We start from the raw sequence: 22,598 nt of genomic DNA on the forward strand, positions 1-22,598 counted from the left end.
CTGACCACAGCCACACAACAACTGAGCACAACCACAAAACTACTGACCACAATTACTGACCACAACAACACAACTACTGACCAGAATTACTGAACCACAACCACAAAGCTGATGAACATGAACACACAACTTATAGACGATACAACTACTTAAAACACTTTTGAGCACAAAAACTGAGCACAACCACACATCTACTGACCACAACTACTGACCACAATTCCTGACAAGAAACAAACAACTATGGACTAGAACTACTGACCACAAATACTGACCAGAACCACAGAACCTTCTGACACTAGTGAACACAACCACAAATCTACTGACCCAAATAACTGACCACAACAACACATCTACTGATAGGAACTACTGACCACAACTACTGACCATAATTACTGACCACAACCACACAAATACTTACAAAACAACCATACAACTACAGACCACAACAACATGACCACTGACAAAATAACAACTGACCAAAACAACATAACTACTAACAATAATTACTGACCACAACTACAGGCCACAATTACTGATGACAAAAACTGACAACAATACTACTTCTACTGACCAGAACCCCAAAACATCTAACCAAAACAACTGGCCATAAAAGAAATGACCACAACTACTGACTACAACTACTGACCACAGCAACACAACTTTTGACCAAAACTACAGGACACACCTACTGACCAGAACAACTGAGCACAGCCACACTACTGATCAAAACTACTAACCACAACCACAATACATATTACCACAGCCATTACTGACCACAACTACTGACCATAAACGCTCAACAGGGGACCAAACCTAGTCACCAAAACCACACACCTACTGTCTACAACGACTGAACAGAACAGAACAACTACTGACCACAACTTCTGACCACAACTACTGACCTAAACTGCTGACGACAACTACACAATTAATATTCACACAATTACTGACCTCAACTGCTGACCACAACCACAAAACATATTACTACAACCATTACTGACCACAACTACTGACCATAACCGTTCAACAGCAGACCACACCTAGTGACCACAACCACACAATTTCTGACCACAACCACACACCTACTGTCCACAACTAATGTCCACAAAACAACTACTGACCACAACTTCTGACCACAACTAGTGACCTAAACTACTGAAGACAACTAGACAATTATTATTCACACAATTACTGACCACAACTGCTGACCACAACCACAAAACATATTACCACAACCATTACTGACCACAACTACTGACCATAACTGCTCAACAGCGGACCACACCTAGTGACCACAACCACACAATTTGTGACCACAACCTCACACCTACTGTCCACAGCTACTGACCACAGAACAACTACTGACCACAACTATTGACCATAACTACTGACAGCAACTGCAAGCCACAATTACTAACCACAACTACTGACCACAATTACTGACCGCAATCACACAACTACTGACCAAAACCACATCGCTACAGTCTACACACCTAGTGACCACAACTCCTTACCACAACTACTCGCCACAACCACACAACTTTTATTCCTTTATTCCTGTCTGCATGATATACTGAGAACCCAGCTGGCTGTATGGACGGGGACATTATATCAGGAGAGAGTCATGATTCTGTGAAAGAGAGTGTTCGTAATAATTATATTATTCCAACGGGCCCTTAATCCATTTTATGAGAATTTCTAAGATTTCTTGTTTGCATAAAATAGACACAGACCAGTCTTTCAATAATAGGTAATAGAATTTATTCTCGGAGCGCGCTCCCACTTAATCACGTGCAGCAGTTTATTTACAGATCATGACGTCATTTCATTGCTTTAACAGAACCCCCTCCTCTCGACCGGGACAAAGTGAGGTGAAAAGTTAATTCTAACTTACTAACACACTCCCAGATAACTTTTGACCCCTCAACATTATCGATCACCACTGAACTGACAGTTTTAATTAACAGAAAAGGCAGTGAGTGCATTCCTAGGTTTTCTAAAAACCCAGAGCTAAGTTTCTGTAGGGTCAACCATAGGCTAACGACCTTATCTGTTTTCACAGTCCACAACCCATTCGTTTTATTCCTAGTTGGAATGGTGTTCATTAACTTTTATTACTCCTTGTCCGTGTCACACAATCCCTTCTTATGAACTCATATTGTTAATCAGATATAATAAAACAGAGTATAAGTTTACTTAGTTACAGTTCCATTTAAAATGATTTGTTCAGTCATTTTAATCATAATTTTACCAACACCGGGGTATTCAGAATCAGCAGTTTCTCAATTTAACCTTTCTGGCGCACGCGTTCCGCTAGCGACCCACCTCAACAACATCCGGTGAAATTGCAAAGCGCAAAATTCAAATTACAGAAATATTCATATTTATTTAACATTCATGAAAATACATGAAAATAAAGCTTTAATTCTTGTTAATCCAGCTGCTGTGTCGGATTTCAAAAAGGCTTTACGGCGAAAGCACACCATGCGATTATCTGAGGACAGCGCCCCGCATGCATGAAAAACATTTTTCAACCAGGCAGGTGCATCACGAAAGTCAGAAATAGCCATATAATAAAAGCCTTTAAAGATCTTCTTCTGTTGGCATTCCAAAAGGTCCCAGTTACATCACAAATGGTCCTTTTGTTCGATAAAGTTATTCTTTATATCCCCAAAAATCAGTTTAGCTGGTGTGCTTCATTCAATAATCCACCGGTTTCCCTCCTTCAAAATGCATACAAAATGAATCCCAAACGTTACCAATAAACTTCTCCAAACAAGTCAAACAACATTTATAATCAAACCTCAGGTACCTTAATGAGTAAATAGATGGAGAATCGTTATTGTCTTTACCGGAGATAAACAACAAAGAACGTCCTCTCATCCACACGCATGAAAACACTACAGCCAAAATGGGAGCCACTAAGAAAAACTAAAGCTAATTTTTTCAAAAACAAGCCTGAAGCTCCTTCTAAATAGTTTTGACATCTAGCAGAAGTCCTAGGAACTGCAATCTGGGAGGATTTCGCCTCATAATAAACATGACAGCCATTGGTAACAGTGGTATGCTGAATTGTTTTGGGGGAGCATGGTTTGTCCTCGTGGTTTCACCTTCCGTATCAGTTCTGTTATACTCACAGACATTATTGTAACAGTTTTAGAAAGTTTTGAGTGCTTTCTATCCAAATCTACCAATTATATGCATATCCTAGCTTCTGGGCCTGAGAAACAGGCAGTTTGCTTTGGACACACTTTTCATCCGGATGTCAAAATTCTGCCCCCTAGCCCAAAGAGGTTAATGAAACATCATTGCGCAAGAGAGAGTTGAGAGAAATTAAATGTGATCAAGGGAAAAGAGGACAGTCCTGAGAGTGCACAGGCCAGTTGAGATTGCAAATTAAACTTGAGCGCTACAGTGGTTCTTCCTTTAAAAGTTGTGTTGTACTGCAGGACAGCTTGTGGGCTGCCGCACAATTCTATGGTATATTATTTAAGCAATTTAATTAAGGGTTTCAGTTAGGAAAATATGGCGCTGTACAGCGTGACCGATCGGGAGTAGGCATAAGCTACTAAGTGACTGCAAGTGAAGAGCAAAAGAATCCTTACATTTCCACATAAAAATCTGGTAAAGACCAGTCCCCATGCTCTGTCACTGACTGAATTTTATTCCCATAGTAATTCGTTATGGATCCATCCAGATGGTGGTTAGAAAACAGTGCATTTGGTGGTCTATCCGGAAGTGACTCATGTTTTGAATGCTCTGCGTTCCGATGCGTCCCTATTGAGCAGTGAATGGGCTATCAACCAGATTCCTTTTTCTATGTATTCCCCAAGGTGTCTACAGCATTGTGACGTAGTTTCACGCCTTTATGTTGAAGAATAAGCGTAAGCGGCTACATTGCGCAAGTGGTCACCTGATGGCTCTCAGAGTGATTCTTGCGTAAAATACAGAGGCAGCCATTTTTCCTCTCGCTCCTACTGAAAAACCAATTGTCCCGGTGGATATATTATCGAATAGATATTTGAAAAACACCTTGAGGATTGATTATAAACAACGTTTGCCATGTTTCTGTCGATATTATGGAGCTAATTTTGAATATTTTTCGGCGTTGTCGTGACCGCAATTTCCGGTCGATTTCTCAGCCAAACTTGGAGAACAAACTGAGCTATTTCGCCTAGAAAAATAATATTTTTGGAAAAAAGGACCATTTGCTATCTAACTGGGAGTCTCGTGAGTGAAAACATCCGAAGCTCATCAAAGGTAAACAAATTCATTTGATTGCTTTTCTGATTTTCATGACCAAGTTAACTGCTGCTAGCTGGACATAATGCTATGCTAGGCTATCGATAAACTTACACAAATGCTTGTCTTGCTTTGGCTGTAAAGCATATTTTGAAAATCTGAGATGACAGGGTGATTAATTAACAAATGGCTAAGCTGTGTTTCAATATATTTCACTTGTGATTTTCATGAATAGGGGTATTGATTGATATGTTGATTTGTAATTCATATACACAGAAGAAAAAAAAATGTGTATCTAACTCTCTTAATCTGCATTAATCTGAGGACACAGGACAGTATTTCAATGTGATACTTAATTTCAACCAGTGGAGAATGTGAAACGCTTTATTGAAAGAAGATCACTATCCAGGTGTTATAAATACATACAGTTGAAGCCGGAAAATTACATACACCTTAGCCAAATACATTTAAACTAGGTCAGTTAGGATCTCACCACTTTATTTTAAGAATGTGAAATGTCAGAATAATAGTAGAAAGAATTATTTATTTCAGTTATTATTTCTTTCATCACATTCCCAGTGGGTCAGAAATGTACATACACTCAATTAGTATTTGGTAGCATTGCCTTTAAATTGTTTAACTTGGGTCAAACGTTTCGGGTAGCCTTCCACAAGCTTCCCACAATAAGTTAGGTGAATTTTGGCCCATTCGTCCTGACAGAGCTGGTGTAACTGAGTTAGGTTTGTAGGCCTCCTTGATCGCACACACTTTTTCAGTTCTGTGCTCAAATGTTCTATAGGATTGAGGTCAGGGCTTTGTGATGGCCACTCCAATACCTTGACTTTGTCCTTAAGCCATTTTGCCACAACTTTGGAAATATGCTTGGGGTCTTTTGTCCATTTGGAAGACCCAAGCTTTAACTTCCTGACTGATGTCTTGAGATGTTGCTTCAATATATCCACGTAAAATTCCGTCCTCATGATGCCATCTATTTTGTGAAGTGTACCAGTCCCTCCTGCAGCAAAAGCACCCCCAAAACATGATACTGCCACCCCCGTGCTTCACGGTTGGGATGGTGTTCTTTGGCTTGCAAGCCTCCCCCTTTTTCCTCCAAACATAACGATGGTCATTATGGCCAAACAGTTTTATTTCTGTTTCATCAGACCAGAGGACATTTCTCCAAAAAGTATGATATTTGTCCCCATGTGCAGTTGCAAACCAAAGTCTGGCTGTTTTATGGTGGTTTTGGAGCAGTGGCTTCTTCCTTGCTGAGCGGCCTTTCAGGTTATGTCGATATAGGACTCGTTTTACTGTGGATATAGATACTTATGTACCTGTTTCCTCCAGGATCTTCACAAGGTCCTTTGCTGTTGTTCTGGGATTGATATGTACATTTCGCACCAAAGTACGCTAATCTCTAGGAGACAGAAGGCATATCCTTCCTGAGCAGTATGACAGCTGCGTGGTCCCATGGTGTTTATACTTGCGTACTATTGTTGGAAATTGCTCCCAAGGATGAACCAGACTTGTGGAGGTCTGCAATTTTTGGGGGCTGATTTCTTTTGATTTTCCCATGATGTCAAGCAAAGAGGCACTGAGTTTGAAGGTAGGCCTTGAAATACATCCACAGCTACACCTCCAATTGACTCAAATTATGTAAATTTTCCTATCAGAAGCTTCTAAAGCCATGACATAATTTTCTGGAATTTTCCAAGCTGTTTAAAGGCAGAGTCAACTTAGTGTATGTAAACTTCTGACCCACTGGAATTGTGATACAGTGAATTATAAGCGAAATATTCTGTCTGTAAACAATTGTTGAAAAAATTACTTTATGTTGGCTGACAATTTGTTAGCTACGCTGTACTTACGAACCACATAGCATATCATTACAGCAGTATGTACCCGTATGTTAGCTAGCTACCTAACGTCAGTAGTTATGCATCAAACTTGCCAGTATATTAACTATAGGCTATCTAACTACTCAACGTTTTATGACTTGACTATTCTCGTCATTCTTAGTTTAGTTAAATGGTATAGTCATTGTGCTTTCTCAATGGACATTCAGGTGCTTTCGTAAATTCGCTCTGGCTATCTATAGGCTGGATAATAGAACGAGTCAAAATTCATACAAGGCTGAAAAACGGCTTAAGAACGTTGGCTAAATTGGAACACTAGCGCGAGCCCATAGCAAATTAAATCTTAGTCCTGTATAGCCGAGTTGTCGTCAAGTTGCATGCATTTGAGAAAAGCAATATCCAAAGCCATTAATCAGTGTTGCAGAATTAAACATGTATTTTGGCACAGAGAGAAGCCTCAGTATAGGTTCACATACTGACCTTTGTATTAAAGAAAACTGTATGTTACTCTTCATGACATCAGTGAAGCATCAAGCATGTCTTGATTGATACTCCAAAAGATTGCGAAAGAGCCTGAAATATGAATAAGTAAATATTAAATTTTTTCACTGTTCTTGATGAGCTGTTTGGATTCTCCAACAAAAAATGTCAGGACAGGTATGATGGATAATGACACATGCAGAAAAACAGTGCCTGCCATACAACATATTACAGTAGCAGTCCTATTGGTAATTGAGACAAGCAAATGTATACTGAACAAAAATATAAACGCTACATCAAAATGAAATTGTATTTGTCACATGCACTGAAAACAAGCCCTTAACCAACAATGCAGTTTTAAGAAAAAAATAAGTGATAAAGTATTTACTAAATAAACTGAAGTAAACAATTAACTATAAAAATAACCAATAATTAAAGAGCAACAATACAACAACAGTAATGAGGCTAAACAGGGGGTACCTGCACACAGAGTCAATGGCATAGAAATAAACAGAGGATGCTTTCAGATTGTCCGTTCTCGGAACGTTCAAAACGCACAATGGACGCTATGGCCTAGGAGTAGGGTTGATCCGAGCGTTCTGGCCTCAACGGCAGTCAAGCACCCAAGCTTACTGGCTAAAGTTAACTCGCTTGCTAGCTACTTCCAGACAACATTGAGATATGTGCGGCAACACAGTTACAATCATCAACGCTATGGATATAACATGAACAAACAAACATGAACAAAGCCTAGCTCTGCAGAGCTCTCTAGGCTTTGTTCATGTTATCCAAAGCGTTAGTGATTGTAACTGTGTTTCTGGCAACAATTTAATTACGTTTCTTTGCCGACGTTGACTGACACCGGTCATATTTAAGGCGTATTGAACGTTCATAAATTCATCAGTTATTCTGCACTTTTGCACACTCAGACGGGAGTGCTCTGAAATCGAAGTACATAGCCAGAGTGAATTTACGAAAGCGCCCAGAGAGTAGCAGCATTTATTAACAAGATAAACTGTAGAAATGGGCGGTGTTTATGTATGTTGCGCGGTGGGTTATGGGTGTGAGCAGAGAAGTAAAATGGCGGAATTGGCAAACGAAGGTGAGCAGTGTCCGTGTGAGGAAACAAAGCAAAACTTGAATTATCTGCATGACCGTTTACGTATTTATAAAAAAATAAAAACAATAAAAATACTTAGCAATAAACGTAGTGGTTTACAGCCTTTAAGTAAAATAGTGGAACTAATTGTTGTTTCAGACCGGCTACATGAGAAAAAACATGTTAATTTTCACAATACAGGTAACGCTAGCTACCATAGCAAGCCAGCCACATCTAACTTCGGCTATTTAGGCGGGGATGGGAAGCTGGCTAACGCTAGCTAATCAGATCTGTTTGCTAACGTTACTTTTAACTACATTTAGCAAGGTATACTGTAGCTAATCAGTTAGCTAGTTAACGCACATTGGCCACCTTGTTTAGCTATACGAGTTGTTAATTTGTTACAGTCACAGCTAGGTTGCTAACAATTTCCTCAGCTAACGTTAACCGGTGAAATGACACTTCATGGGGCTATGGCTAACTTAGCTAGCTAGCTACCTTCCTCTTAATGCTAACTTTCTATATCATGCATTGGCATTAGTAGTAACTAGCTATTTGTCAAGGACATTGATTTAGCTAATACAATTATGAAGTCTCTTTAAAGGTAGCAAGCTATTTGTTCACACCCCACTTGCCAGCGAGGTAACAAACAGTTAGTGTTAGCCAACTTAGCAAATGTTGCTAGCAATCTTAGCCAATGAATGCTGCACATTCTGAACTGGGTGACTAATTTATCAAATCTGGTTGGTGCGCCAAATCCTGTTAGCGAACTAGCTTGTAGTTGGCCAGCGCTATATTGTGACCGCATTTATATTACCCAGACTATCCACATTTTGTAGTTAGCTAGTAAGGTTGGATATGTGGATTGGAAGCTAGGCTACGATGTCACTCGTGACAATCAAGCTACACATATTGTTAGATCATGTGCTTGTATTTATTTACAAAGTATGACAGTCCTTTCTCTGACCCTGGCCTGCTGATGTGCTAGTTGTCCTTGCAGTTTCAGTTGGATAGGCCATGAGTTTTAATGGTCTAAATCCAATGCTCTTGTCAAGTCCATACATGTAGCCTGTGTTTAAAATAGCATTTGTTTGATGCACACATTGTCCTATTTGAAATGCCTAATTTGATTTAGATACATTTGTTTTAGTAAATATAATGTCCCTTATCAATTCTAGGCTAGTATGGTTGTTTTTGTTGACTGAACTGATTGTTTACTTCAACCTCTCTGAATGGAATAAATGATTATATAATGCAAGTTGTTTATTCTCAAACCTTGCATCATGGTCATTTGGGATCTATTCAGAAGTATCTCAACTGAATGGGGAGAGTTGAAGTCTGTGTAATAGACCCAGTTAGCAGAAAGTTGGAGGAAGGACAAAACAGTCTGAATCCATGTGTTGGGATTCTTTTTGGCAGAAATATTTTCTGTCTAGGTTTATGGTTTAGCCTTAGCTAAGTATTCCTGCATTTCCCCAAGTGGCACTCTGAACATCTTTGTGGAATTATAAACACATGCCTACGTTAAACAGAGAATCCAGAGTGTCAGACATGGAATTGCACAGATGTAGGCCTTTTAGCTTTCTGAAAAAACATTATGGCAGAACCTGTGTCAACTCAAAACTGCTGCAGGGTGTTTGCTCATGACAAATGATTTTGACAATCACTGTGACTGTTTTTCATTGTTGACACAAACAACTGATTCACAGGCTGTGATGTCTTGATATTAGGCCTACACTTCACACAAGTCACAAATGTACTCTTCTGTATGGTAAAGCATGATTTCCCTCTTCATTAAACAGAGAAGCCTGCCATAGCGCCACCAGTGTTTCTGTTCCAAAAAGATAAAGCACAGAAGGTAAGCTAGACAGTATTCTATTCTTTCCCCTCACATTGATGGAAATCAATGGGCCTTCATGGAAATTCACTGTAAAGCTTCATAATTTGACTCCGTTGTTTCTAGTCTGAGAAACAAAGAGTTGACCTAGTGCTGCTCTCTATTACAGAGATCAGCTGATGGCTCGAGTGCAGAAGATAAAGGTAGGTTATGCATACATTGCATCTGACTGTTAGCCTATTTCATCATATGATTTCCATCTAACCTTATAATGCCCTTAATACTATTGTAGTTAATTTACCAGGGATCAAATTATACTGCGTAGTAGGGCTGACCCCTTTTAGTCCACTGGTCGATAGGCTGTTGATCGACCGAGATTGATTTAGACGAGCCATTGCAAATAATTTTTTTCATGGCATGCAAGACACCTGTCTGATTTGCTCCTGTCTCAGTGGACTAATCCATTGATGGGGCTGCGGGCATGCCATAGTCCAAGAAGAAGGGGAGTGTGGCTAATATGCACAAGGCACGTCCCTCTCCAGAATGCACTCTCTCCCACCATTTCGTGTGCATTCATTGTTTCCCAACTTCATTGTGTGAATTGTTTTCCTTTTGATTGTTAGTGTCTATCAATTCCCCATAACATATCACCAGTAGTATATTTACCGTTAATTCCCATAATTTCTAATCTTCCATGCTTGTTTGGTAATGGTAATTTCTGTTAATGCATTCAACATATTATAATTAATGTTGTTTACTGTTCTCATTGTTGGAGGGGACACGTTGTTTGCAAAGCTCAAAACCTATGCTACACTTGTGAGAAACAAGTTTTAGTTTATTTCAAAATAAACCAAAACTTGATTACTTCTTATCCCTTGCACAAATAGCCTTACAGCTGTGTCTGTCCCAAGCTCACTGGAGCGGGAAACTCTGAGGTCCCAGAATATTTTATAACATTTTGTAAGTTTGCTAGTAGAGGTCGACCGATTAATCGGAATGGCTGATTTAATTAGGGCCGATTTCAAGTTTTCATAACACTCGGTAAACGGCATTTTTGGACACCGATCATGGCCGATTACATTGCACTCCACGAGGAGACTGTGTGGCAGGCTGACTACCTGTTATGCGAGTGCAGCAAGGAGCCAAGGTAAGGTGCTAGCTAGATTAAGTATATTATAAAAAACATTCATTCATTCAAACAGCACCTTACTGCGTTTGCCAGCAGCTATGCTGCTTCAAGCATTGCGCTGTTTATAACTTCAAGCCTATCAACTCCCGAGATTAGGCTGGCAATACTAAAGTACCTATTAGAACATCCAATAGTCAAAGGTATATGAAATACAAACGGTATAGAGAGAAAGTTCTATAATAACTACAACCGAAAACGTCTTACCTGGGAATATTGAAGACTCATGTTAAAAGTAACCACCAGCTTTTATATGTTCTGAGCAAGGAACTTAAACCTTAGATTTTTTACATGGCACATATTGCACTTTTACTTTCTTCTCCAACACTTTGTTTTTGCATTATCTAAACCAAATTGAACATGTTTCATTATTTATTTGAGACCTAAATTGATTTTATTAATGTATTAAGTTAAAGTTAAGTTAAAATAAAAGTGTTCATTGTTCATTCAGTATTTTTGTAATTGTCTTTATTACAAATATATATAAAAATAAATCGGCCGATTAATCGGTATCGGCTTTTTGGGGTCCTCCAATAATCGGTATCGGCGTTGAAAAATCATAGTCGGTCGACCTCTATTTGCTAGTGCGAGCTTCGGGCCGGACCCCGTTGATTATCAGGTTAGTTGCAAACAGGCCTTGTGTAGCCAATGTGATTTATTAGGATATTCATTTTTATCAGGATATTTTCTACCTGCAAGCTGCAGTGTTTTATGTGTAGGCTATTTGTACATAGTTGGCAATGGCAATAGTTGCTTTCAGATTTGTTTCCTTGTCGTTAAGATTGAGATATAATGTTGATTGACCATATGACAATGATTTTGAGATATGAACACTTTATTATAAATTTAAAATGTGCATATGAAAATCATAACTGTCACGCAGATCGGTAGAAATAGTAAGATAAATTGGCACTCCAACTGGTAAAGTTTGCTGACCCCTGGTGTAGCCAGGTAATAGTACCGGCAACTTCAGGAGCGTTGGAGCAGGCCAGCTGGTTAGGCAATCTTGATCTCTGGCTCCCGCTTGAGTGATTTGTGTCTTAATTATTTAATCAAACAGTGTGCTTAAAGCATCAGACATGTTCAGTAGCCTTTAAAATACATCTAGTAGCCTATAGTTGATTTTATTAAAACACACAGGCTGTGTCAAAATATGGAAAAATACACATTTTAAAATTTCAACCAATCGATTAGTCGAAAGAACAGATGACTCTCGATCGACCAATAGGACAGCCCTACTGCGTATCTTAGTGCCCAGGTAGAGCATTTTAATTGGTCATTTCAACAGAAGGCTAAAATAAGACAATTTGCTTATTTTCAGGTTCAGACAAAGAGGATGGTGGATACTTTCCTCCAGTAAAAAGAGAGAGGACTTCATCTTTAACACAGTTCCCACCTTCACATTCTGGTAATGAAACTTATTAGATAAGTCTTTCCCTGCTGAATGTATTTTTCTTGATTTGTACTTAATTGTAGTAAAATAATATAATATTTTCTAGATTTGCTCTCGTTGTGTTGTGTTTAATGCTGCCTCTCTCCTGCTCTCTGCAGGGTCTAGTAAGAACAATGTCTTCATGCCCTCAAGTTTCTGCCAGTCTCCAACTGGGAATTCAGAGGACTCAGAACCAGGTGAGACTTGTCTACTTCTAGTAACTCCTCATCATAAAGGCTTCACTCATGAAGTATCCAGTGGTTAACTTGTATGTAATGTGGATTGTATGCTTATAAACTGAAGTGCAGCTGTGTTTATTTAATGATAAAATGTACTGAGGGTACAATAATACTTTGAACGCTGCCGTTTAGTTATAGATTTTTTTAAACAATTCTACATGTTCTGTTTTTTTCTTCCTCTTGCCAGATGAGAAGCCTGTAGGGTTTCGTTTAAAACCACCTACTCTCATCCACGGCCAGGCGCCTAGTTCAGGTGGGTATTGATGCCTGTGTATGTGTGGTTCTGTAGAGGCTGGTGGGAGGAGCTATAGGTGGATGGCGCTATAGATGGATGGCCTTATTGTAATGACTGAAATGGAATAAATGGAACTGAGTCAAACATGTGGTGTCCATATATTTGATACCGCTCCATGTTTACCATTACAATGAGCCCATCCTGCTATAGCTCCTCCCACGAGCCTCAACTGGTGTGGTCTGGTATGTGGCGTGCTGACCTGACTAGGAGAAAAACTGGGCCCTTGTTATAGCCCATGACTAGGCCCTATAAGTTTTCCTGGTCAGGTTAAGTAGTCAGGAAAAACTCCTGGTCCAAGTAAATTTATAAACGTAGGTGGCAGTACATCATGTTAATATGGATGGCGGTGCATGGTGGTAGTTCTGATATAGTACATGGTGGTGCATGTTAGTTCTGATATAGTGTTGATGTAGTACGTGGTGGTGCATGGTAGTTCTGATATAGTACATGGTGGTGCATGTTAGTTCTGATATAGTGTTGATGTAGTACGTGGTGGTGTAGGGTAGTTGTGATATAGTACATGGTGGTGCATGTTAGTTCTGATATAGTGTTGATGTAGTACGTGGTGGTGCATGGTAGTTGTGATATAGTACATGGTGGTGCATGGTAGTTCTGATATAGTACATGGTGGTGCATGTTAGTTGTGTGATAGTGCTGATGTAGCACAAGGTGGTGCATGGTAATTGTGATATAGTGCATGGTAGTTGTGATATAGTACATGGCATGGTTGTGCATGGGGTTGTTCTGTAAGGCATTCAGATCCAATCCATTAGCAGATTGTGTTCCAGGCGTCCCCAGTCAGAAACCCAAGGAGCAGCAGCGCAGTGTGCTCCGGCCAGCCTTGCTCCAGGCCCCACCAGTCAAGTCTAACTCAGAGTCCACTAACGGGGTGAGGAAGTTTTCCGACGGAACATCAGAAGGGTCGAGCATCTTCCAGAACAACACTGAGCACTCAGACGTCCTCGCTAAGTCACCGGTGAGGACTACGATCATGGTCCTGTCTAATATACAGAGGCAGAAGTGTACTAGCGCTACATGGCACACTTGAGATTTGATTAGCTTGTAATTGCATAAAGAGAGTAGTAACTGCCCAGAGCTACTTTTTGGAAATAATTTACTGTCAGAATCCTGCAGTTGTTTATTTTCGGTTGCCCAATTATTATTATTATTTTACAACAATAAATTAAAGCTGAATTCCCCAAACCCATCATGATGACTGACTGCTGTATCTTGCCTCCTGTAGAAACATGAAAGGGAGGATGGAGCGAGCAGAGAGAAGAACGATTGTTCTGCAGAGTCCTCTTTCGTGTTTGGGCAAAATATCAAAGACCGAGCAAAGGTGGTTATTTCCCCTTTAAACAATCACTTCAAATTATTCAAGAGTGATGTTTAGTAAAAAAGAATCTTAGCAAGAAACATCAGAATATTTATTTTATCTCCCTTTCTAGTTGGACGAGAATAGTAAAGATGGCAAGTTGTTACCCCTGGATTCTCAGGAGGGAACAAACTATTTCTTACAATACATCGCCACCCCCAGGTAACATTTTATGTCACTGGCTTTTCAGACCTTTGCTCTGGCAGGGAATCTGCTTCCCTATGAGTTCAGATCAGACTTGTTCTTTTCACAATTTTTTATGGTTTTGCAATAATCGTAATATGATTGTTTTAGCTGCCTTAATTGAATGCATTAATTGTAAGTTGCTTTGGATAACTCTGTTAAATGACTAAAATATGCTAATATCTTCTTGTTCTTCTTGATTCCTTTCAGTTCAAAGAACGCCATACACAATACCGACAAGGGGGCCAAATTTGTCTTTGGACAGAACATGTCAGAGAGAGTCCTAGTGAGTAGAGACTGTCCGTTTGATTAGTAGGGGCATTGCCCTTTAGGCCATGACATAGACCATAGAGATGGTGATCGAGCAAACCCAGTTGAACCCAAATAGAGATGGCTCCTGAGAAATACAACCGCCTGGGACTGTTATGGAGACGCGAGAACTGTGTGTGTGTACTGTGCACACTTATTTTGACTTATCGTGTATTCGGAAAGTATTCCGACCGCTTAATTTTTTCCAAATTTTGTTATGTTACAGCCTTATTCTAAAATTGATGAGGATAATTTTTTATTTATTCAATCACAATACCCCATAATGACAAACCGAAAACAGAATTAGATTTTTTTGCAAATGTATTACTAATAAAAAAACAGATGCATAATTATTCAGACCCTTTGCTATGTGTCTTGAAATTGTACTCTGATGCATCCTGTTTCCATTGATCATCCTTGAGATGTTTCTACAACTTGATTGGAGTACACTTGTGGTAAATTTAATTGATTGGACATGATTTGAAAAGGCACATACCTGTCTATATAAGGTCCCACAGTTGACAGTTTGTCAGAGCAAAAACCAAGCCATGGGGTTGAAGGAATTGTCCGTAGATCTCCAAGACAGGATTGTGTCAAGGCACAGATTTGGGGAAGGGTACCAAAACATTTCTGCAGCATTGAAGGTCCCCAAGAACACCGTGGCCTCGATCATTCTTAAATGGAAGAAGTTTGGAACCACCAAGACTCATCCTAGAGCTGGCCGCCCGGCCAAACTGAGCAATCGGGGGAGAAGGGCCTTGGTCAGGGAGGTGACCAAGAACCCAATAGTCACTCTAACAGAGCTCCAGAGTTACTCTGTGGAGATGGGAGAACCTTCCAGACAGACAACCATCTCTACAGCACTCCACCAATCAGGTCATTATGGTAGAGTGGCCAGACAGAAGCCACTCCTCAGTAAAAGGCACATGACAGCCCACGTGGAGTTTGCCAAAAGGCCAAAGAGTTCAAAGAACTCTCAGACCATGAGAAACAAGATTCTCTGGTCTGATGAAACCAACATTGAACTCTTTGGCCTGAATGCCAAGTGTAATGTTTGGAGGAAACCATGCACCGCTCATCACCTGGCCAATACTATCCCTACGGTGAAGCAAGATGGTGGTAGCATCATGCTGTGGGAATGTTTTTCAGCGGCAGTGACTAGAAGACTTGTCAGGATCGAGGGAAAGATGAACGGATCAAAGTTGAACAGAACAAAGTACAGAAGGATCCTTGATGAAAACCTGCTCAGGACCTCAAACTGGGGCAAAGGTTCCCCTTCCAACAGGACAAGAACCCTAAGCACACATCCAAGTCAATGCAGGAGTGGCTTCGGGACAAGTCTCTGAATGTCCTTGAGTGGCCCAGCCAGAGCCCGGACTTGAACCTGATCAAACATCTCTGGAGAGACCTGAAAATAGCTGTGCAGCGACTCTCCCCATCCAACCTGACAGAGCTTGAGATGATTTGTAGAGAAGAATGGGAGAAACTCCCCAAATACAAGTGTGCCAAGAAGACTCGAGGCTGTAACCGCTGCCAAAGGTGCTTCAGCAAAGTACCAAGTTAAAGGCTCTGAATTTGTAGGTAAATGTAATATTTATTTTTAATAGATTTGCAAAAATTTCTAAGCCTGTTTTCGCTTTGTCGTTATGGGGTATTGTGTGTAGATTGACGAGAAAAGGTTTTTCATATCAATTTTTAGAATACTTTCCGGAATGCGCTGTATCAGGAGTGAACTGTAGGAATGGACTTTATTATTGCGCTGTAGTGACAATGCATGGTTGGCTGACAGTACTGTGTATTTTCAGAGCCCTTCCAAGGGAGGGGAGGCATCAGTGGAAGACTGTAAAGTCTTACCAGCTCCCCCTGTGTCTGAATCCTCTTCCAAGGAAAACATACCAGAGAAGGGTAAGACTCACGCACAGCCCAGTGCTGATCCCTGTGTATATTTCTAGTTAACTTGTTACGTGTGTGTGTGTAATCACAGGTAACAACGTGACAGAGTCACTGGAGGAATCTGCAGCAGCGTACACCAAAGCCACAGCCAAGAAGTGCATCTTGGAGAAGGTAGACGTCAAAACTGGAGAAGAATCAGAAAGTAACGTTTTGCAGGTAGGTGTCTAGTCTCTGGCAGACGATATACGAATACATCAGGGCCCATATTCACATAGCCTCTCAGATTAGGATTGCTGATGTAGGATTAGTTTAAAATATTTAGATTACAAGGACATGGGTGATTCCCCCCCCCCCCCCCGATAAGTAATGTGTGTGTCTCCCCCCTCAGGTCCAGTGCAAGTTGTTTGTGTTTGACAAGACAGCCCAGACGTGGATAGAGCGGGGTCGAGGGCTGCTCAGGCTTAATGACATGGCATCCACAGACGACGGATCACTACAATCACGTCTAGGTAGGTACACACTCACCTGGACACACATTGGCCTGTACACATTTCATTTTGACTGATTGTTTGTCTCAGTAAATAATATACTGAACAAAAATATAAATGCAACATTCAACAATTTCAAAGATTTTACCGAGTTACAGTTCATATAAGGAAACCAGTCAAATGAAATAAATTCATTAGGCTGTAATCTATAGATTTCACATGACTTGGAATACAGAGATGCATATTTTGGTCATATGTACCTTTAAAAAAAAAAATTTAAAAAAAAGTTGGGGCATGGATCAGAGAACCAGTCAGCATTTCCTTCGCATAGAGTTGATGGCTGCTTACCACTTTGCTTTAATGGCTGTGCGAAGTTACTGGATATTGGCGGGAACTGGAACAACGTGTCATACTCATCAATCCAGAGCCATCCAAAACATGCTCAATGGGTGACATGTCTGGTGAGTATGCAGGCCAGGGACAAACTGGGACATTTTCAGCTTCCAGGAATTGTGTACATATCCTTGTGACATGGTGCTGTAAATTAGCATGTTGAAACATGAGGTGATGGCTGCAGATGAATGGCACGACAATGGGCCTCAGGATCTCGTCACGGTATCTCTGTGCCTTTAAATTGCCATCAATAAAATTGTGTTTGTTGTCCGTGGCTTATGCCTGCCTGCCAATACCATAACCCCAACGCCACCATGGGACACTCTGTCCAGGCGACTCCGGGATGCTTGCCTTCTAGTCAGAGTTCATCTGTCCAGTGGCTGTTTTCGTTTGCCCATCTTAATCTTTTCTTTTTATTGGCCAGTCTGAGATATGGCCTTTTCTTTGTAACTCTGCCTAGAAGGCCAGCATCCCGGACTCGACTCTTCACTGTTGACATTGAGACTGGTATTTTGCAGGTACTATTTAATGAAGCTGCCAGTTGAGGACTTGTGAGGCGTCTGTTTCTCAAACTAGACACTAATGTACTTGTCGTCTTGCTCAGTTGTGTACCGGGGCCTCCCACTCTTTCTATTCTGGTTAGAGCCCATTTGCGCTGTTCTGTGAAGAGAGTAATTACACAGCATTTCTTGGCAATTTCTCGCATGGAATAGTCTTCATTTCTCAGAACAAGAATAGACGGACGAGTTTCTTTCAGATGAAAGTTCTTTGTTTCTGGCCATTTTGAGCTTGTAATCGAACCCACAAATACTGATGCTCCGGATACTGAACTTGTCTAAAGAAGGCCCGTTTTATTACTTCTTTAATGAGAACAACAGTTTTCAGCTGTGCCAACATAATTGTAAAAGGGTTTTCTAAATGATCAATTAGCGTTTTAAAATTATCAACTTAGATTAGCTAACACAACGTGCCATTGGAACACAGGAGTGATGGTTTCTGATAATAGGCCTCTGTACGCCTATGTAGATATTCCATTTACAACATTAATAATGTCTATTAACAACAGTATTTCTGATCAATTTCATGTTATTTTAATGGACCAAAAATGTGCTTTTCTTTCAAAAACAAGGACATTTCTAAGTGACCCCAAACTTTATTACGGTAGTCTACCTATTTTTTTTCTGTTTACATTTTTTATCTAACTTACTTGACCCATATACCTCTGTGTGTTCCCCAAGTGATGCGGACCCAGGGCAGCCTTAGATTGATCCTGAACGCCAAACTGTGGCCTCAGATGCAAGTGGACAAGGCCAGCGAAAAGAGTGTCCGTGTCACCGCCATGGACACAGAAGACCAAGGGGTTAAGGTCTTCCTAATATCGGTATGCCATCACCATTGCCCAGCGTTTAGCCTGCTTCACGTTAGTCGTATCACACGCTTTGTGTATTGTTTTTGGGTTTTATCTGGGGTTGGGTGTTGTATTCAGCTCTATAGTTTTTTTTCCCATCTGTCACACCTTTGGGGGGGAACCTAACGAACCAAACGGAAGCCAACAGAACGAAATGGGGAGCGACCTACCTGGATTTGTCCAAAAGACTCTTGATTTCATTACAGAACATTTTCCATTTGGAGTAACCGGTTTCCGTTGCAAAGCTTTTTGCAACTGTTTGCAACTGCTTTCTGCGATCTTGTGTCTAAATTAAAATACCCCTGTGTTTGTACCTGTCCCTATTTAAATAAATTATTTTGAAATGTGGTGTAGTACTCAGTAGAGACACTAGAGGGAGTACAGGGATAAGGAAGTAGACAGGTGCTTGAATTCAACGCCTCATCAGCACAAGTGTTTCTGATAACGTGTCCCCGTGTCCCTGTCATGTCATTGTGGTTCAATTGAGGCAATTTTTTAGGACACAGTGCAGCAGTTGTCTGTCTGTGTTGTTTATCCCTATTATTGTTGTGGTTTTTTTAATGACTTCGCTCTGTCTGTCCTTGCTGTTATTGTCATCATCTCCAGGCTAGTTCTAGGGAGGACACAGGTCAGCTGGCAGCAGCCCTGCACCATCGTATCCTGGCCCTAAAGAGCCGGGTGGACCAGGAGCCCCAGGAGGCCCCGGCTACAGACTGTGCCCCCGAGGCTGACTTGCCCCACTCTGAAGGGGACAGCGATGAGGAAGATCAGGTCAACAATGCTGCAGGTCTGATCAATAACTAGATACATCTCTAGTGGGCTTACTGTGTGTGTCTGTGTGCGCGTGCGTACATCAGTCTCTGGTTTAGACCAGAGATTGACATGTGTGAGTGACTTTGGTGTGTGTCTGTGGCATTCCAGCACTTAGTGTGACTTCAAAGTTCTTCAACTGCCTCTGTGGTATATTGTGAATAATTATTCCCAACTGTGCCCATTTCTCTAGTTGTTGTAGTCTTCTCCCTGCAGTTAGCAGCATGTCTTCATGTATCTTTCCAATCACTATTTATGTACTACTAGTCTTTCTAAATCAAATCAAATCAAATCAAAAATTTGATTTGATTTGATGATTTAGTCTTTCTGTCCATCATACAGTAATACAGGTATTAACATTGTTGTTGCTCTGTCCCGCAGTTAACTCAGAGGGAGGAGAGGCCCAAGCTGCTGGAAGTACATAGCGTTAGTCCCCCTAAAGGATTGCCTGCCAGGATACTGCTACTGCTGTTTTGGCATTTTACTGAGGGCATCCCAACGGACACCCTACCCTGACCAACATGGGTCCTTCAGACCAGTACTTTTGGATACTCAGAAGTCTAGCTCCAGTTTATTTTTTTTCTTTACATTCAATCAACATAAAAACATCTGGAGTTGTATTTTTTTTAAATATTAAAAAAAAAAAAAAAAAAAATTTCTCAGCTGCAAAAATAAATACTTATTTTTGCAGCTGAGACAAAAACTTGGCTGCTCATCATATTGATGAGTGTGGGGGTGTTTTCCTCTCCAACATTTTAAGGTATGGCACATGTTTAAGACTGCAGTTTCTACCTTGGGACTTTTTTACTCACCAGTCCACCACCACACCTCTGGGACCCAACCAACCACCCCAGGCTCCAGAGGAACTCCTGTCTGTCACCGTATACTGACCTGTCTTATGGTCAGTCATTTGACTGGTTTCTACGTCATCCCCATCCATTCAGCTTTTTACATGGGGGCTGATTCCGACCTGAGTTAAGCGGGCGTAAATGGAACGTAATTCTCTTTTTATGCACTTTTCTCTCTGACCTTGAACTTAATCCACTAATAATTCCACCACCTTTACGTGTGAGGAAACCATGAATATGGCAGAAAACTGAAGTATATAAAAATGTCCCACAGTAAAGTTTATGAAATGCTGTGTCGTTATGCAGAATTTAATTTGTACAGCCTTTTAACTTGCAGGGATGGGCACTCTCAAAAGTCTTAATTTTAGGCTACCCCCAACTTTCTATCATGTTAAATATTAGCCACTATCAGTATCGACGGTCAGTAGGCCTAATAACCACACTTATACCATGGCGTTGTTAAGTACTAGTTTCTGAAGGGGATTCTAGAGCGTGCGTTATAGGGAAATAAAGCACTGTAGAATTAAATGGCTATAGTTCATCCTTACATGTTCTGTGTTTGAGCTGCATTGAAAGCAAAAGTCGAATTGAAAACATTGGCATTGTTGAATTAGATTTTCATAATCGCAAGCTAGGTCTGATGGTTTGGTTAGCTAAACTAGCAAGTCTGTTTTGTTATCTAGTAAAGTTCCTAGCTACCTTAGTGGATGTTGAACACATTTCTAGAGGCAAATGTGTTAAATTATTGGCATGGTATAAAAGGGATAATCAACTCGGGGCTCTGCTTTCTCTGGAAAATAATGCAACTCGTGGAAGGTCAGTTCCACTCTAGTGCGTCGTGGGACACACCTTCCACGTCGTTCATTATTTTCCATAGACCGCATAGCCCCTCGTTGATTATCCCTTAAATATTCGTTCTGCCAATTTACTGTTCCCTTTATCATTTCATTTAATTACATTGTTTTATTTACCTTAATTTGCTTCCTCTGTAAATGCAGTCATGGCTATGTGGTTGTTGCTGACGGTCATTAGTAACAGTTGGTAATATATTTTTTAAACGTGTAGGCTAATTAAATCATGGAGTTGAGCGCAAACCAAGCTGTAACAGTTTGAACACGACACAATACTTGGCTGTGTCATCACACAGTTTCATGGTCAGTGCATGCAATAGACGATGGTAGAGTCTACTATTGTACACTATTCTCCCTATTATAATTCAATATACGCTAATCTTCCAACATTGCCATGGGTAATTGAATGTGGCAATTTTCAGAATGAATCAAACCACTTTCTTTCTTTCGTGCATAAAGTCTCGCTAAACCTGTTTTTTTTTATGATTCATAAATACTTTCCTAAACCTGAATAATCGACAAGATCAGAGTATTTTTCAATCTACCGACTGGTGCTGAAACACAGACAGAAATGCATATGTTTAGATTGCTTTCTTTCATTGATCCATAATATTCTGAACTCGTTCTCAATATATTCTAGTGAGTCTGTCATCAAAATTCAAACTAAAAGGTACACCGTATTGGAAGGGATGGCTTAAGATAAATGTTCTGAACCCTATTGGATGAAAAATCTGTTTGCCAGCAAATGTGATTGAATTAAGTTTTTTCAGAGCGTGTTACTCGACTAAGGTAAGTCTGAATACCAAATACTGAGAAGTGTGTAGGAAACGCATATGTTTCTTTAGTCTGAATCTGCCCCATGTTGAATATTTTCCGGACATCATTAAATTTTGGTCATGAATTTCATGCGGCATCTAACAAAAATATGTTTCTAATGGCTAGGGCTGGTTAGCATCCCTCAGACTTCGATAGCAGTTTATTAGTTTTCCTATTGACTTAGTACATAAAGTACTAAAACAAATACATAACTCTTGTATGGGTTAATGCTCCAAGCATAACCAACAATGCGGGCAGTAAGGGGCTTAACCCCCAATATTTTCTGAAGTGTGCACTCATTCACTACCCACAAATCTAAAAGCAATGAATTGGAGGCATGGGTTTCCACCATGTCTGTTCCACCAATTATTTCCTTTCAAATCAGTGAAAGGAAGTGAACAACTACACACTAAAGGATGAAAGAGAATTGAGACTAAGCCAAGCATACACCTGGAAAGTTTATATGGCTGAGTTGACTGTTGTTTTTGTTAGTTTTATGTTTCTCAATAAATTAACCTGACGAATATATACTGAACAAATATTAAAATTCAACATGCA

At 40.3% G+C, this 22,598-nt stretch overlaps 1 protein-coding gene across 2 annotated transcripts; it reads left to right on the plus strand.

Moving 5' to 3' along the window:
* The first annotated feature begins 7,580 nt into the window (after positions 1–7,580).
* On the plus strand, positions 7,581–22,128 carry LOC110508301 (ran-binding protein 3). 2 transcript variants are annotated; one of them, XM_021588715.2, is made up of 16 exons: positions 7,581–7,680; positions 9,480–9,535; positions 9,684–9,717; positions 12,022–12,108; positions 12,252–12,329; positions 12,559–12,624; positions 13,443–13,642; positions 13,910–14,005; positions 14,115–14,203; positions 14,435–14,510; positions 16,339–16,438; positions 16,518–16,642; positions 16,815–16,935; positions 18,546–18,688; positions 19,322–19,502; positions 19,907–22,128. In XM_021588715.2, exons 1-16 carry the CDS (start codon positions 7,602–7,604, stop codon positions 19,948–19,950), a joined length of 1,575 nt encoding a protein of 524 aa, XP_021444390.1. In that variant the 5' UTR covers positions 7,581–7,601; the 3' UTR covers positions 19,951–22,128. The 2 variants fall into 2 exon arrangements, with proteins under 2 accessions (XP_021444390.1, XP_021444391.1); XM_021588716.2 differs by having other exon boundaries at positions 13,455–13,642.
* The last annotated feature ends 470 nt before the right edge of the window (positions 22,129–22,598 follow it).

The sequence above is a fragment of the Oncorhynchus mykiss genome, chromosome 28, assembly GCF_013265735.2.
Source record: "Oncorhynchus mykiss isolate Arlee chromosome 28, USDA_OmykA_1.1, whole genome shotgun sequence".
NCBI lineage: Eukaryota > Metazoa > Chordata > Actinopteri > Salmoniformes > Salmonidae > Oncorhynchus > Oncorhynchus mykiss.

Bases quoted from the DNA above. Each gene is read 5' to 3' on its own strand.
- LOC110508301 (XM_021588715.2), top strand. From the start codon at position 7,602: ATGGGCGGTGTTTATGTATGTTGCGCGGTGGGTTATGGGTGTGAGCAG. The intron at 14,006-14,114 runs GTGGTTATTTCC...CTCCCTTTCTAG, and splicing joins ATATCAAAGACCGAGCAAAG to TTGGACGAGAATAGTAAAGA. The intron at 14,511-16,338 runs GTGAGTAGAGAC...GTGTATTTTCAG, and splicing joins ACATGTCAGAGAGAGTCCTA to AGCCCTTCCAAGGGAGGGGA.